The sequence below is a fragment of the Fukomys damarensis genome, unplaced genomic scaffold (assembly GCF_012274545.1).
Source record: "Fukomys damarensis isolate Sample0158 unplaced genomic scaffold, DMR_v1.0_HiC HiC_scaffold_34, whole genome shotgun sequence".
In the NCBI taxonomy this organism is placed as follows: domain Eukaryota; kingdom Metazoa; phylum Chordata; class Mammalia; order Rodentia; family Bathyergidae; genus Fukomys; species Fukomys damarensis.
The window spans coordinates 9848797-9863158 of record NW_022900946.1 but is presented as its reverse complement, the minus strand read 5'-3'; the positions used below and the strand labels follow the sequence as shown (position 1 = coordinate 9863158).

The window sequence follows — 14362 nt, the reverse complement described above, 5'->3', positions numbered from 1 at the left end:
ACTGCACGGATTTCTCATAAAACCCCAGATCTAAGAAGTGGACACTGGAAAAGGTCGTGGGCTGCTGTCTCTTATCAATCAATCGAAAAGGCTGATGGGCCGGGGATTTAGCTCAGTGGTTCCACTGCCTGCCTCGAAAGCACAAGGATCTGAGTTTGAATGTCAGTACCAAAAAAAAAAAAAAAAAAAAAAAAAAGGCTGTAGCTCAGCAGGAAGGCCCTGGATTCTTGGATTCAGTCCTCAGCAACACACACACACACACACACACACACGACTAGAATGATCCAACAATTCTTTTCTAGATATATGCCCAAAGGAATTGAAATGGCACTCAAAGGTATTTGTACACCAATGTTCACAGAAGCATTATGCACAACAGCCAAAAGATGGAAACAATTCAAATACCATTATATGAACGGACAAAAACAATGTGGTCTATCCATGCCGTGGAATATTATTTAGCCTTGAAAATGAATGAAATTCTCATAATGCTACAACCTGGATGACACTTGAAGACAGAGTATGCTAAACGAAATAAAGCCAACATGAAAAGATAAATACTGTATAATTCTACTCATATGAGGTTCCTAGAATAGGCAGATTCATAGAATAAAGGTCACCAGTGCCTGGGGGAGTTTTATTTATTGGGAATAGGGTCTTTGTTAGAGAAAAAATTCTCGAAATGGGTATGGTGATGTTTATACAATATAATGTACTTGATACAAATGTTTTGTTTGTTTTTTGAGACAGGGTCTCGCTATGCAATTTAAGCTGGCCTCAAACTCACAGTGACCCTCCGGCCTCAGCCTCCTGAGTGCTGGGATTATGGGTGAGCACGACTCTGCCTGGCACTGTACTCAATACAAATGAATTGTGTACTTAATGGTAAATTTGTTACATATAATTTTATCATAATAAAAATATTTAAGAAAAAAAAAGTCTTTGTGTCCCCCCCAATCTGAATCTTTTGACTTGGGAAAATTATTGACAGTTATCTTAAGAAATAAGCCAGCAAGTACTCATGGACATATGTGTGTGATCTTCTTTGCACTGCAGTCTACAATAATGAGATGAGAAGCAGCATAAATGCTTATCATCAACAGAAAGATCACGAGTTCAAGCCCAGCCTGCGCAACATAGCCAAACCCTAGCTTAAATTAAAAACAAAAGGACTGGGATGTAGCTCAGAGTAGTAATGAATAAACAAAAAAACCAAAACAGTTCTGATTAAATGCTTTATGCTCTACAGTACTACTGAGGAGCCCATCAAAGTACATGGCCTATTAGTACCATCTACTGTTACTCAAAGGTAGCTAGAAACTACTCTTAGAGGGACACAACAGTATACATAGGAGGCCGTACAAAGAAGCACACAGATGTAAGTCCATACATATTTCTTTTCTTTTCTTTCTTTTTTTGAGACATGGTCTCACTATGTAGTTGAGACTGACCAGGAACTCACTGTGTAGCCCAGGCTGGTCTCGAACTCAAAGTGATCCTCCTGCCTCAGCCTCCTGAGTGCTGGGATTGCAGGTGTGCATCACCACGCCCGGCATATATTTCTTAAGGTATAATTTCCTAGGAACTAATTTTTTGCATTTAGTGAGTTTTTCATTATGCTAGGCATTCCTGTCATCTGCCTGGACTCTTCGGGGGAAGGGGTGAGGGGAAACCTACAGCAACTAACTGTAAAAACCTCTTCCACACCGCTTTACGTTCATTTCTGACTGGTAGTTCAGGAGCAGCAGAGCTTCATTCTTTTTTTCTTAGCTTTTTATTTTGAAAGATGTCAAGAGGATAGAGAAGTAGACACAAGCACTCAGAGTGAACACCTGCGACCTCTCACCTTGGATCACCAATCCAGGATGGGCCAGGAGCTGTCGCACATGCTCACTCTACACAAATACGCAATTTTTATTTTATTTATTTTTTGCTGACCCATTTAAAAGTAGGTTGCAGATACATCGCTTAAGAATCAGAACTGGTTCCTCTGCTCCCAGACGCTGTCTGCTGGTAATTTCTAGCCCACTCCCGCAGGCCCACCACATCTTTGGCAATTGCTCCTCCAGTGTCCTGGGATTATTCCTTTCCCTTCTCCTTCTCTTTTCTTTTCTTTTTGTTAGTACTGGGGATTGAACCCAGAGCCATTCCACTAAGCTACATCCACAGCTCTCTTGTTTTGAGACAGAGTCTTGCTAAGTTGAGTTGCCCAGGCTGGGCTTGAACTTTCCATCCTCCTGCCTCAGCTTCCCAGAGTGCTGGGATCACAGTTGTGCACCACGATACCGGGGATTCCACACTGGATGCTTAAGATGGTGCTGGCTGCTGATGCTGCCTACAGTTGTGTAGAGGACGACAGTTGTTTGTGTAAGAGGAGAAAGCATTTCATTCAGCCTCTCACCACCCGATTGTGAAGAGTGCACAGCCGTAGCCAATGAAGGAATTCCTCATGTCTGTGGCTCAGGCCAAGAACAGCTCTGTATGTAAAGCCCCAGTCTTGCCCTGGCTGATGCTGACTCTCACTCTGATCGGCTTGGCCCTGGAGAACAGGGCAGGCGGGGCTGGGGCGAGTGAAGAGCAGGCTGCTTAGATTCACACATGCACACGACATTCCCTGCATAAGGCTCCTCACCAGGTCGACCCAGTAGGGGACAAGGCTGGCCTGGCCCTGCCCTCAGATCTGGGCTTTTGGGGGAGTTCTGGAATCAGCCAGAGGCCCTGAAGGTTGAATTCACTAGAGAGCCTGGGAAAAGAGGGCAGGGACAGCAAGTTCTTTTTGCTAACACTTGGTGGTCGGAAAAGGGGAAAGCATTAAATTTTTTTTTTTTTTTTTTTTTTGAGACAGGGTCTCACTATGTAGTGCGACTGACCTGGAACTCACTATGGAGCCCAGGCTGGTCTCGAACTCACAGTGATCCTCCTGCCTCAGCCTCCCGAGTGCTGGGATTACAGGCGTGCGCCACTACGCCTGGCAAGAAAGGAGTAAATTTGAGAATAAGAAGTAATGTGGTCAGGCCAGAGTGTAGAGGAGGTCTAAGAGTTCAGACACAGCCCTCGAGATGGGGAGAAAGGACACCCCTGGCAAACGGCCACCCAAAATAGCCCGTGGTCTCTGCACCTTCTGACCTGAGGGTCACAAACCCACATGCTTCAGGGGCCCGGCGGGGGATGGGGAAGAGTAAAGAGAGTAAGGCTGGCTTCGTAGAAGCATCTGGGCTGTCCTCTGCCAACAGAGATCTACTCTGTCTGCACATCAAACACATAAATAATCAGTATCCAGGAACAGTTTTCACTTCTACATCTCGGACACTCTCACAAAGCCTGGCGGAAAGTGCTGGGCTACTGCTCTAGGTAATGTCAGAACAATGTCAGAACGGTCTCCTTATCAGTCTGGGAACAAAGCGACTGAGCCATCTTTTGCCGATGCAGAAATTATTTAACCCTTCTTTTTCAGAAGTCTTCAGTCGAACCTGGGTTCAGGGCTGCCTAGACAGGAAAGGAAGCAGGGAGGAGGCAGCACCAGCCTGCCCGGGGGCCTGACCTGCTATTAAAGATGTCTGTCAGGTCACAGCTGAGCATCCAGAGTGAGCAGCTGGCTGGGAAGAAGGAATTCTCTTCTGATCCACCCTTCGGTTTGCATTGAAAAGCTAGAAAACCAGGCTCCCTTAGCTTTCCTTAAAGATGTTGTTCTGAGACAGGAGGCAATGAGCCTGCCAAGAGGAGAGAGGGCAGGGCAGAGCACGCTCCCCGATAGCCCTGGGAGTTTCAGGCTGCGTCTGTGTCCTGTATGCCCTGTAAAACCTTCTGCTGTCCAGAGCCTTCCGTGTCCACATTACAAAAGCAGAAATGAAACAGTAAATGAATGAAGGAAAAGGAATTTAATCTCATTAGCTATTAGACACATGCAAGTTTCATCATCAGAATGAAAGAGACCACACTCAAAGAGACTGGATACAGAATGAATGGACCCTAACTTAGGCCCAGTGAAAGCGTCAGCTGGTGCAACTGCTTAGAAGCTAGGGAGGTAGCAAGCACCAAATCTGAATAGCAGCACATCCCATAGGCCAGAAACTCCCCTCCTAGGTGTCAACCTGAAACAGATATCCAAGGATGTTCACAGCAGCTCTATTTATAACTGGCTCACAATGGAACTGAAAACATGCAAACCCCAAGAAAGAGAAGAAACCGGTGTGTTCATGGAAGAATACTATACAGCAATGCAAAAGGACGAGCTACAGGGATACACAATACTGGCAAAGCTCAAGCCACACACCAAAGAATGCTTGCTAGACAATTTCATTTACAGACAACCCAAACTGGCAAATTCACTCATAATGCCAGCAATCAGCAGAGCAGGCCTGTGGGGGCGTTTCTTGGTGGGACATGGGTCTGGATGCTGCTATGGGCCACACAGAGCCCCTGGAGGACGTGATGCGTTGTTTCCTGATCTGGGTGAGTTCGCTCTACGGCAGCTCACATATTTCGTGCTATGAGGACACCGTGACATGTAACAGGAGGTGGTGCTGCGTAGTCCGCCTCCTTAGTGTGACCTGTGCCCTGGCCAGGAGCCCTAGAGTAAATCAGTGTCTTCTCGGTCTCCCCTTCTTCACATCTACAAAGGGGATGTGACCGCCTTGTCTCACAGCGGTGCTGTGACAATTAAAGGAGAGAAAGGCTTGGAGCATCCGGAAACAGGGAGGTAGCATGTACCAAAACTGAACATCAGCAAATCCGAGGAGCCAGTGACTCTCCCAGGCATCCACCAGGAGAAATGTGTGTCCCCTGGTCACGGCAGCCATGTTCACTAACACTGGCCGGCTCCCTAAGTCACATCTGTATAATCAGCCCCAAATCCCTGCGAGCACAGCCTGAGGGTCCTGGCAGAGGCTAACCTTTAGCACTGAAGATTTGGTCACTGCAACTTCCATGTAGCAAGACCTTTCTTTTTAAGCTCTAGAGAACACGATCACTGGCCAAAGCACTTTTAATGATAGAGCCCTGTTTTTTAGAAATTAGAGCTAGGAGCTGAGGGTCTGATAAGGAGAACACAGGGCCTCAGAGGGACAAGGCTTGCAGGACCACCCCATGTTGTGTGCAGGACCCAGGGAGGCTGTGCCTAAACCTCTGCCAGCCAGTTCTAAATGGCCCTCTCCCTCCTCCACCGGCCCTGGGCTCCGGCCAGGCAGGGCCTCAGCATCACTGGTGCACAGGCTCCAGACACCTATACCAGGACCCGCTGGCGACAGGTTAGGAAAGGGGCCAGGGCTAAAGCTCGTCCCTGTGAGCCCAGAGTCATCACGGCAGGTGAGTCTGTAGCAGTGACACAGGAGTGCTGCTCCAAGCCTGGCTGAGGTCAAAAAGACTTTGGATGCTCGTGAAACACAAATTCCCAGGCAGGAGGGGACTTGGAGATCTGGACTCTTAAGAGGGGCCTCAGGCGTCAGAACAGGTAAATTTAGCAGACTGCCTGACTAGGAGTTCATGGTAGTGGAAACATCAGAGGAGAGGAAACTAAAGAGGTCAGGAAAACATTCTCTCTACCACCACATCCAAGCACAGCATGGCGCAAGGTGGCGTGAAGGGACTCCGCTACCTTTTTCTATATGGTACAGATAGGTCTCCTGGCTCATGGCGGACAGCAGGTGCAGGACACAGGTGCAGACGCGGATTTTGTCATCGCTGTTGTCCTCCCAGGTGTAGTCCTGGATCACATTGAGAAGCTCTCGAACGAGAAATAGGACCCCGTGTTCAGGATGATCCTGGTGGAGGAGCAGAGCAGCATTAATACTCCTACATAGGAAAGAGGAGGAAAAACCACGTCAACACAGAAACCCCGGCCCCTCCCTTTAGCAGCTGCAGAGATGAGAGCGCCAGTCACTCCACAAAGGCAGCCTGGGTAAGCAACACAAGAAAACGACAAGGAGCTGCTTAAACCCTAGTCAACCCCCTTGGGGGCTGACAGATGAGAAAGTAGGTACCGTCAGTCTAATAATGCCTGTTTCCAGAATTACTCCCTTGTTCTATAATAGGGTAAAAAAAAATAAGTCCTGTTCTGTCAACTATAAAACAAGATTGTAGGTCTTGCAGCAGATGGGACAGCAGAAACCACCCTCGGGGTAAGCCCCAAACAATCACTGTCACCACTGGAGCACTGACTTTAAATACAGCCCCGCACCCGGGATGCTCCCCAGCAGTGACAGTCAAATTGTGGACACTCTCCTGGGAAACTGGCACGAGTCTCACATGCTACACAGCATCCGAGAAAAGGATCACAACGCACAGAAGTGGACAGCGTAAGTGTGTGATCATGCGGCTCCCTGCTGAGACCTGCCAACCTCCGCATCTCATGTGGGCTCGGCACGCAGAGTCCCCTCACTCCCTCCAGCCACACCACCGGGGTCGCAGCGGCACTCCAAGTCAGGTGGGGAAGGTGCAACGAAGGGCACGGGTGAGGCCGGGCCAGAGCGAAGGGAAGCAGAGAAGCAAGGCAGCAGGGTTTGGAGACCACAGACGCTGTCGCCAGCCACGGGGAAGGCGCTGCTGGAGCCGAGGTCCCTGCAGCTAGAGGCCACCTGGCAAGAGATGTGGCCCTTAGTGGAGGAACAGAGTCCCTGCCAAGGTGTGGCCCAGGAGTGTTGAGGGATGGGGCTCCCCACATCACCTCCCTGCCGCCAACCCGCCTCCTGTCGGCTGAATGGGCAGGAAGCGAGCAGGCAGGCCAGGGGCCACAGTCCCCAGAGACCAGTCCACAGTAGAATGACAGGGACGGGGCTCCACGGAGGGCCAACACACATGCCAGGGATGCTCTGATCTCCTCCTGCAGGACTTGGGCCTTTGGTTACCCCCAACCCCTTTTCTCAGTACTGGGAGTTCAACCACATCCCTAGCCTTTTAAAAATGTTTCTGACATAGAGCCTCACTAAGTTGCCCAGGCTGGACTTGAACTTGAGATCTTTCTACCTTAGCCTCCTCAGCGCTGGGATTACAGAGTGCGCCAGCGTGCCCAGCAAGTCTGTCATTCGGAAAGAAGACATGGAGTATGAGGGCGTTTCTGCTGAGGAAACAAGAGCTCAATCCAGACACAGAAGTGACACCGTCCATGCGTGAGGTCGGGGCGTGAGGTGTTCTGCACAAGCAGTCACATCTCTGGGGACTGCTCCTGTGACACTGGCAAGAAGAGGCCACACAAGGCTCACAAGCCTGAAGGCCACCAATGCACACATCCGAACTGCTCAGGACACAGCACCTCCCATCTAGAGCAGGCCCAGCTGAAAGCGTCCTGCCGCTGCCTCTGCTCACAGCTGTTTCTAACTAGGCTATTTTGTTCTGCTATGTGGACGTTCAGAAATATACTTAAGGGTCCGCCTTGAGAACAGACAACAATCTAAATGTTCCAGCGACTTAATTTCAACCCAAATGCCATGACCCTTGCAGACCATTCGACACAACTTCAGGAAGACGGAGCAAGGGCCAGCGGGGAAGGGAAGGTTTGCAGTGAGCCAGTCCCATGAGCTTTTGCTTACAACCGAAGAGGAGAGAGATTATTTCCATCTTGCTGTACAAGGAAAAGGTTTTCTAAGTGATATCCATGCTTCAGTAGTTGCAATATTTTTAAAAAATGTTCTTTGATGGTTCATTGCCAACAACTGAAGCAAAACAATGGCGTTTTTCAAAGGAGAAGATAAAGGTCCTGGATTCAGACAGCACTTGCACGGCGAGAGGGCTCCCCTGGGGTCCCGGGCAGGCTGCCTTCTGGGCAGACAGCGGATGTGATGGGGGGCTCTCAAGGCAGCCTCACCTGCACCTCTCACACTGCCCCTGTGGTCTCCGAGGACCCTCCCACCACACCCCTCTGCCAGGAGAAGCAACGCCTGAGGAATGACCGACCTCCCAGGAGGGCCAGTGCGGGAGACAGCAGACGGCCGCACAGCACAGACATCCGGGCTCGGGATCCTGGTGGGGTCACTTACAAGCTGGGGACCTTTACTTCTCTGCGCCTCAGTTTCCACTTCTATGTAATGAACACAATGCCAAGCTTGTTGTGAGATCTGCACGCTGGTTAAGTAATAAGACCCTATTGGCAGAGAAGTGAGACGCGAAGCACAGGAGAGCAAAGGGGCGCTGAGCAGGGGCAGATGGGGGACTGACTGTCAGCCTGCTGCTGGCTGTGGAGCCGGCCTGTGCGTCCCTCCAGCACCCTCTGCCCTTGTGGGGTGCACGGCACCCTCTCCCAGCACAGAGCCGTCACTCACACTGTGCCCTCTGCTCTCCCTGCACCTGGCAAGCTGCTGCCTTGTCTTCCTTCGTGAGCTAAATGCGAAAGGAGAAGGGGCCTACACGTGAATGGAGGCCAGCTGACCTTCAGAGATAAAGCCGAAACACGCCACAGCACGGATGAGCCTTACGAACACCGCACTAAGTGAGACGAACCAGCTTCAGGATGAACACTGCACGAGTCCCCTTAGACGAGGGATCTAAAACTGTCAAAGAATAGAACCAGGGAGCTAGGGGGAAGGCGGAAGGCGGAGAGGAAGGGGAGCTCCCACTCCGCAGGAAGAGTGTCGGTCAGGACTGAAGCTGAGTTTCTGTCTCTGAGGATAAAGCCTTCCAGAGACTCGTCATTTTGAAAGGCAGAAAACTCTATGTGCAGCCGGTAAGTACGCAGCAGTTCAGCACTGAACTATGATTGCCATCAAGTGGCTCGTTGGAAACTCTCAAGTGTTTTCCTTTTGTCTTCTCACTTAACAAATAACTAGATTATCCCAAAGAAGAAAGACTTAATATTCCAGGGATGCAAAAGCCCAGGAATCAGCATTCTGCGAAGGAATTCTAGCGGTGTCCTGTGGCTGTGCCCACTTGACATGTCAAGTCCCCTCCTCCTGGGTGCGGCCTCCACCTGTGGCCTGGGCTGCAGTCCTGGAGTGAGGCCTCCTGAGCTTCTCCCCTGACAACCTGGAATCTGAACAAGGACAGCCCGCAGCTGAGTCGCTATTTGTTTTCTCAGCTTTCTTGAGAAACATAATCCACATACCAAACAATATCCTCATTTCAACTGCACAATTCAAGGACTGTTCGGGTAGTCTGGAGTTTACAGTCATCACCACAATTGATGGTAGAACATGTCATCACCCCAGAAAGGAACTGTGCACCCCCGGGGAAATGAGTCACTTTCCTGGCCCAAGTTCTGAGTGATGCGCTCCAAGCTGGCGTTAGGATCGCCTTTCTCCTGAAGTGCAGCGAGGGTTCCCAAAAAGGTTTTTAGGACTATTTTGGCCTCCTAGGGAGACTCTCTGGGACAGGACCCAGGAATCTGCATTTTTACAAGTATCTCAGAATTCAGATTCACATTTGGCTTAGCCAGGGATTTTAAATGTGTTTTATGGAACTGACCCTGCAGCAGCCAGGTAAAGCCTATGGTAGGGACTCCTGGGAGTATTTTTAATATGGAAAATAAAATACTGTAAGACTACAAAGGAAACCAATTACACTAAAATACAGTTGTGAAAATATTTTTCCCAGTGCATTTGTGATACAACAGTCTGTTGAGTCTTGTGAATGCATTCATAGGCCTTATTCACACAAGGATACACTACCAAGGTGCTCTTTAAGGAAGGAAGATCCTGGACAATCTTTGGAAATCTCTTTCACATGTGCAACGTGACAAGGCGATATCTGGTGATTACTTGGGATTGGGGGGGTGTGAAAAGGAGTTAAGATGAGTTACGTATGTGTACCAACTCTCCACGGTGAATGTGTGTAATACAAATGTGTACTCATAAAAATTAAAATTAAAAAACAAGTCTCACCTGCTGCTGTGATTACTCTAGCTTGTTGCCTCTAATTCATAACTGGGTGAAAGGCAAATTTCACTCAGAGGTTTGTAAGAATAGAGATGTCATTTTTTTCACATCAAATTCATTGTCACTCTGCCAGAACCCCAAAGAGCAGGTAGATCTCAGACTGAGGACCCTCGAGCTAAGATCTTACAATCCCCAGCTCAGGAGAGTGGCCAGGATTGCTGTTGGTGGTCCCTGAAGGGGACTTGACTGCCTTTAGTCCAAGCTTGGGTGTTCATGTCTTACATCCACCAAAAACCCAGCATTTTTCCAACAACGCCCCTTTCAACCTCTGTGAGCTTGTTTTCATTTGTTATTTACTAAGAATGTCACTTTTTTTTTTTTTTTTTTAAGTGCTGACTACGTGTTGAGCCTTATGCCTGTGCATTCACTAATCCGATCCTTCATGAAAACCCGGAGCTGTAGAAACTATTGCTGCTTTCACTTTAGAGAGAAGGAAGCTGCAGCCCAGGAATGTGATGGCCAAGACTTCAGAGCTGGGAGGAGGAGGAGGAACTGGACTACAGCACAGCCACGAAGTCCCCAAGCTGCACCCAGACCACCAGGCATCCTGCCTTGGCACAGAGGGCACAAGCCAGACATCTGTGCTCCCCCAAAATACAAACAGTGAAACCCTGATCCCATGTGACAGTATTCAGAAGTGGATTAGGTTCCAGATGACCAGTGACCCAAAAGGCCAGAGAGCTGCCCTGGCTCATTCCCTACCATGTGCGAAAGCACAGCGGCACCCTGACGTTGGGTACCAGCCCCAGAACCATGAGAGTTATGAGCCAGCTTCTGGTTCACTGTTGCAGCTGCTCACGGTGACCAGCCCAGGCACCCTGCACTCTGAGGAGTAAATAAGGCAGGTCAAAGAATGGCATCACCTCTGGCTCTCCCGGGGAAACATACCGGAACTATCAATAAGGTGGAGAAGAAGTTGCAGAGGAATTCCAGCAGGAATGATTCCGACGGCCGCATCTTTCCATCAATATTTATCATCTTTGGAACTTCTGGAACGAGGCTTATAGCAGCTTTAAAAAATGCATCAGCTGCAAGAGAGAAGAAAAGTGGGAGCGTGAGAACTCTGGGAAATGCAGGCTGCTTCCCCCTCCATGGTGCCTGACAGAGGCAGTCCTGAGAGGCGGATGAGGTCCTGCAGGTCCAGCAGAGTGCGTGGCTGCAAATGAGGAGGAACTCGGGACATTCGGATGGGAGGGCGTTGCTGCTAAAGGCAGTCCAGCTTGAAGTCCCTTTCAACTAAGTGCAAAAAGCAGGTTGGAAACTTTCACAGAAAGTGCAGAAGTGACAGTCACCAGGGCCAAGGGCTCAGCCTGGATTGGTTCTGTGAATCCCCAGGCCCGCCACACGCAGGAAGTGCTGTCATCAGGGCCTCCTCACAGGTGGGAAACGGGCCTGAGACCCGGAGGGACTCCCCCGAGGACCCAAACCCTGGTCTGCGGGAGTCTTTTCTGGTGTTCACTATTTTGCTAGAGAAATAGCCACAGAAGTAAGTGTCTGAAGGTGCCTAGGTGCACAGGTACACACACGTGCACACACTCATGCGCACACACAGACGTGTGCACTCACTGCGGCTTTAGAGCCTTCTGACTGGGTGACAGTTCCGAAGAATTTGGGAACTAAAGATGTCTTAAGAAATATAAAATAACCTATTAAGCAAGAAGATTTCAAAAGATGGGAGAAGGGAAAAAGGCAAGGGAGTGGGGGAAGCAGGAAGGATTGGAGGTGGGAGGAGGACAGAGAGGGAGAGTTCTTTCTAGAACTGCCCAAGCACTGACTGTGAAAAAAGCCTCAAGGTCAAGCACTTAGCTTACAAGTGAAGCCTTAAACTACCTGATGGGATCAAACGTGCCCCAGGTCCCCTTGCACTGAGATACGTTCGAGTGACAAATGTGCAGCAGGGTACAGGGGCCCCTGAGAGTCCTGATGCCCGGCGCTGGAACTGGGACAGAGGCCAGGGTTACAGAGAAGGTTGTGCGTCTGTAGCTGGGTGCGAGTTTTCTCTACCTCCAAATAATATAAGGGAAACAGTGTAACTTCCAACCTGCTAGATGTTCCACACGCAGAGTTTGTGTTCTCTAAATTCAAAGAATGAACTCTGGATGAAGGCAAGGGGCAGGAAGAATTTATTGAGAGAAAGACAGCTTCCAAGAGAGACAGAAAGGGGTCTGCAAAGTAGGTTGCCCACACACCTCGATTTTCAAGGGAGTTTTACAGAGCAAAACCATGAGGTGAGGCAGGTACAAGGAGGGCCGAAACTATAGTCAACTAGTCAGATTACAAGTATAGTCACTTAGGAAATACTGATCCAGTGGGAAAATCACAAGATGGGTATGAGGTGGGTCAAAACTACAGTCAAGCAATAAGATTACAACTAGTCGTTTAAGGAATACAGATTAAATGGGGATCAAATGGGGAAGCAGGTCACATAGCAAGCTTATATGGAAGAAAAAGGATTCCTAAGAAGGATGGATCAGGGACCTTTCTGGAAGGGATGGGATAAGGTCTTGGTTCCCCACCCAGGTTACTGATGCCTATTTAGAATATCAATCACTGCTGTTTATCCCTAATGGAAGTACGTTTCTCTCTGTTTTGAAGTCTGGCCTTCAGTAAATGTGTCTCTGGTCACGACTGTCTTTTACACTGACTTGTTTTGTTTTGTTTTGGGTACCAGGGATTGAACTTGGGTCCTTGCACTTTGGAGGGAGGCAGTGGAACCTGAGTGAAATCCCCGGCCCTACACTGACTTCTTTGAGGGCCCTGCCTGGTCTAACTGCTTATAGTATTTTTAACTTGGCTGACTACAATACTCTTTCTCTTCAAAGGAAGAAGTCAACATGAGATGGAGAGACTCCTTCCCCAGAGCTGTTTGTACAAAGTGAGCTCTGCTCTGGAGGCCTCCTTGCCTGGTTGTCACACACATCCTAGGTGCATGGCCTTTCCACGCCCCTAAGTGAAGTTACTGAGCACCAGCTGCAAAAGGAAACACTCACGGGGGCACTGTGGACACTCACAGGGAAAAAAGCAAGTGGAAGGGTTGACAGCATGAGCTGGATATGGTGGCGCATGCCTGTAATTCCAGCACTCAAATCACTGCCGAAGAGTTTGAGGCCAGCCTGAACTACACAGTGAGACCCAGTCTCAAAACAACAAAAAGCTGATGGCATAAAATGGCTATGTGACCAGACCATTTAATCGCACTAACTGGTACCTCAGTGCTAGGAGCCTGCTCTGTACTTTGTCTAAGAAGAAGTGCAGCAGCTGATCTCGGCCTTGTAGGGGGACAGAGATTAACTACAGGGCCAGGGGAAAGGTACCTGACACTGGTCCTCTCAGAAAGAGCCAGGGGCTATGAGGTCTTCTACCTTGATTTTAAATACCCCATTAAAAAGTATTTGGTGGGGGGGGGGCCACTGGGGACTGAACCGAGGGCCTCCACACGGAGCTAAAGTCCCAGCCTTTTAAAAAATCTTAAGACAGGCCCTTGCTAATTTGCTAAGGTGCCCAGGCTGGACTTGAACATGTGATTCCCCGGCTTTAGCCTCCCAGAGTACTGGGATTACAGGTACACACCACTGTGCCCAGCTTTTGTACCCAGGCTGCCGGAGAGGATGCGGCACTCAAAACAGAAATGGTGGGGAAAGGCAGTAAGTATGTGAAAGCTGACTCTGGGCCTTGCACCGTGCTAAGGTGCAGAGTTCACCTTGTCCTCCACAATGCCGCAAGGTGGTTGGCTCAGAGAGGCAGGATTCGAAGCCAGGTCAGACTGTGAGGCTCAAACTCTCCAACCCTCTCAATGTGGCTGCTTGGTGCAGTGGCTCCTGTCACAGACAAGGGAAAGAGAAAGCCATTCTTTCTGATGAATCTTTGTGTCCTTTTATTACAATGTGCAGTCCATTGCTTTCTCTTTTTGCTTTGGTTTCTGGGAAACTCAGAGCTAGGTTTCCTCTTTGGAAAAACTCACCTCGGCCTTACATTTCTGATTTAATTATTCTTCAACCTCAGCCCTTGTGTTTATGATTTCTGCTTCTATCACATCAAAAACCGTTCAGTGTAACAGTCACCTGAAACTGGGGCAACCAACCTTCCAGTCCTCCTTCTGTCCCTCTTACACAGAAGCTTTATTTCTTTCAATAAATTTTTCCTACTCTTAAAAAAAAAAAAAGTCACTTTCAGGCAGGGAGGTAGGCTGGGCAGAAATGCTTAGGACACAGTATGAGCCATTGGGGGTCTTCATGGGCTGGGCTGACCACCCCTGGTTGGCCTCTGAAGTGGACTCCCCTACACCCCTCCTTTCCAGGAAGGCAGAGGCACAGCGGGGCCTTCTGTGGCGGTGAGAAGCTTTACAGTGTCCTGGTCTCCTTGCCAGCCCCTCACAATTCAAAGGGCGTCTGCCACTGCATTCAACAGCTGAGCTGAGCACCCCCCTAACCCATAGAGCCCTTAGGGTTAACCAGATAAAAGGAGAACAGGAGCTGAAAACAACAAAAAACACAACCCAGTTT

At 49.3% G+C, this 14362-nt stretch overlaps 1 protein-coding gene across 1 annotated transcript in view; it reads right to left on the bottom strand.

Annotated features, from left to right (window-relative positions):
• Vps35l (VPS35 endosomal protein sorting factor like) overlaps window positions 1-14362 on the bottom strand; it is a 115449-nt gene that overhangs the window by 7806 nt on the left and 93281 nt on the right. The window contains exons 26-27 of the mRNA XM_010610078.3: window positions 10749-11096; window positions 5594-5759 (exon numbers count right to left, since the gene is read on the bottom strand). Of these exons, the coding sequence (XP_010608380.1) occupies window positions 5594-5759; window positions 10749-11096 (514 nt within the window). The remainder of the gene's footprint in view (window positions 1-5593; window positions 5760-10748; window positions 11097-14362) is intronic.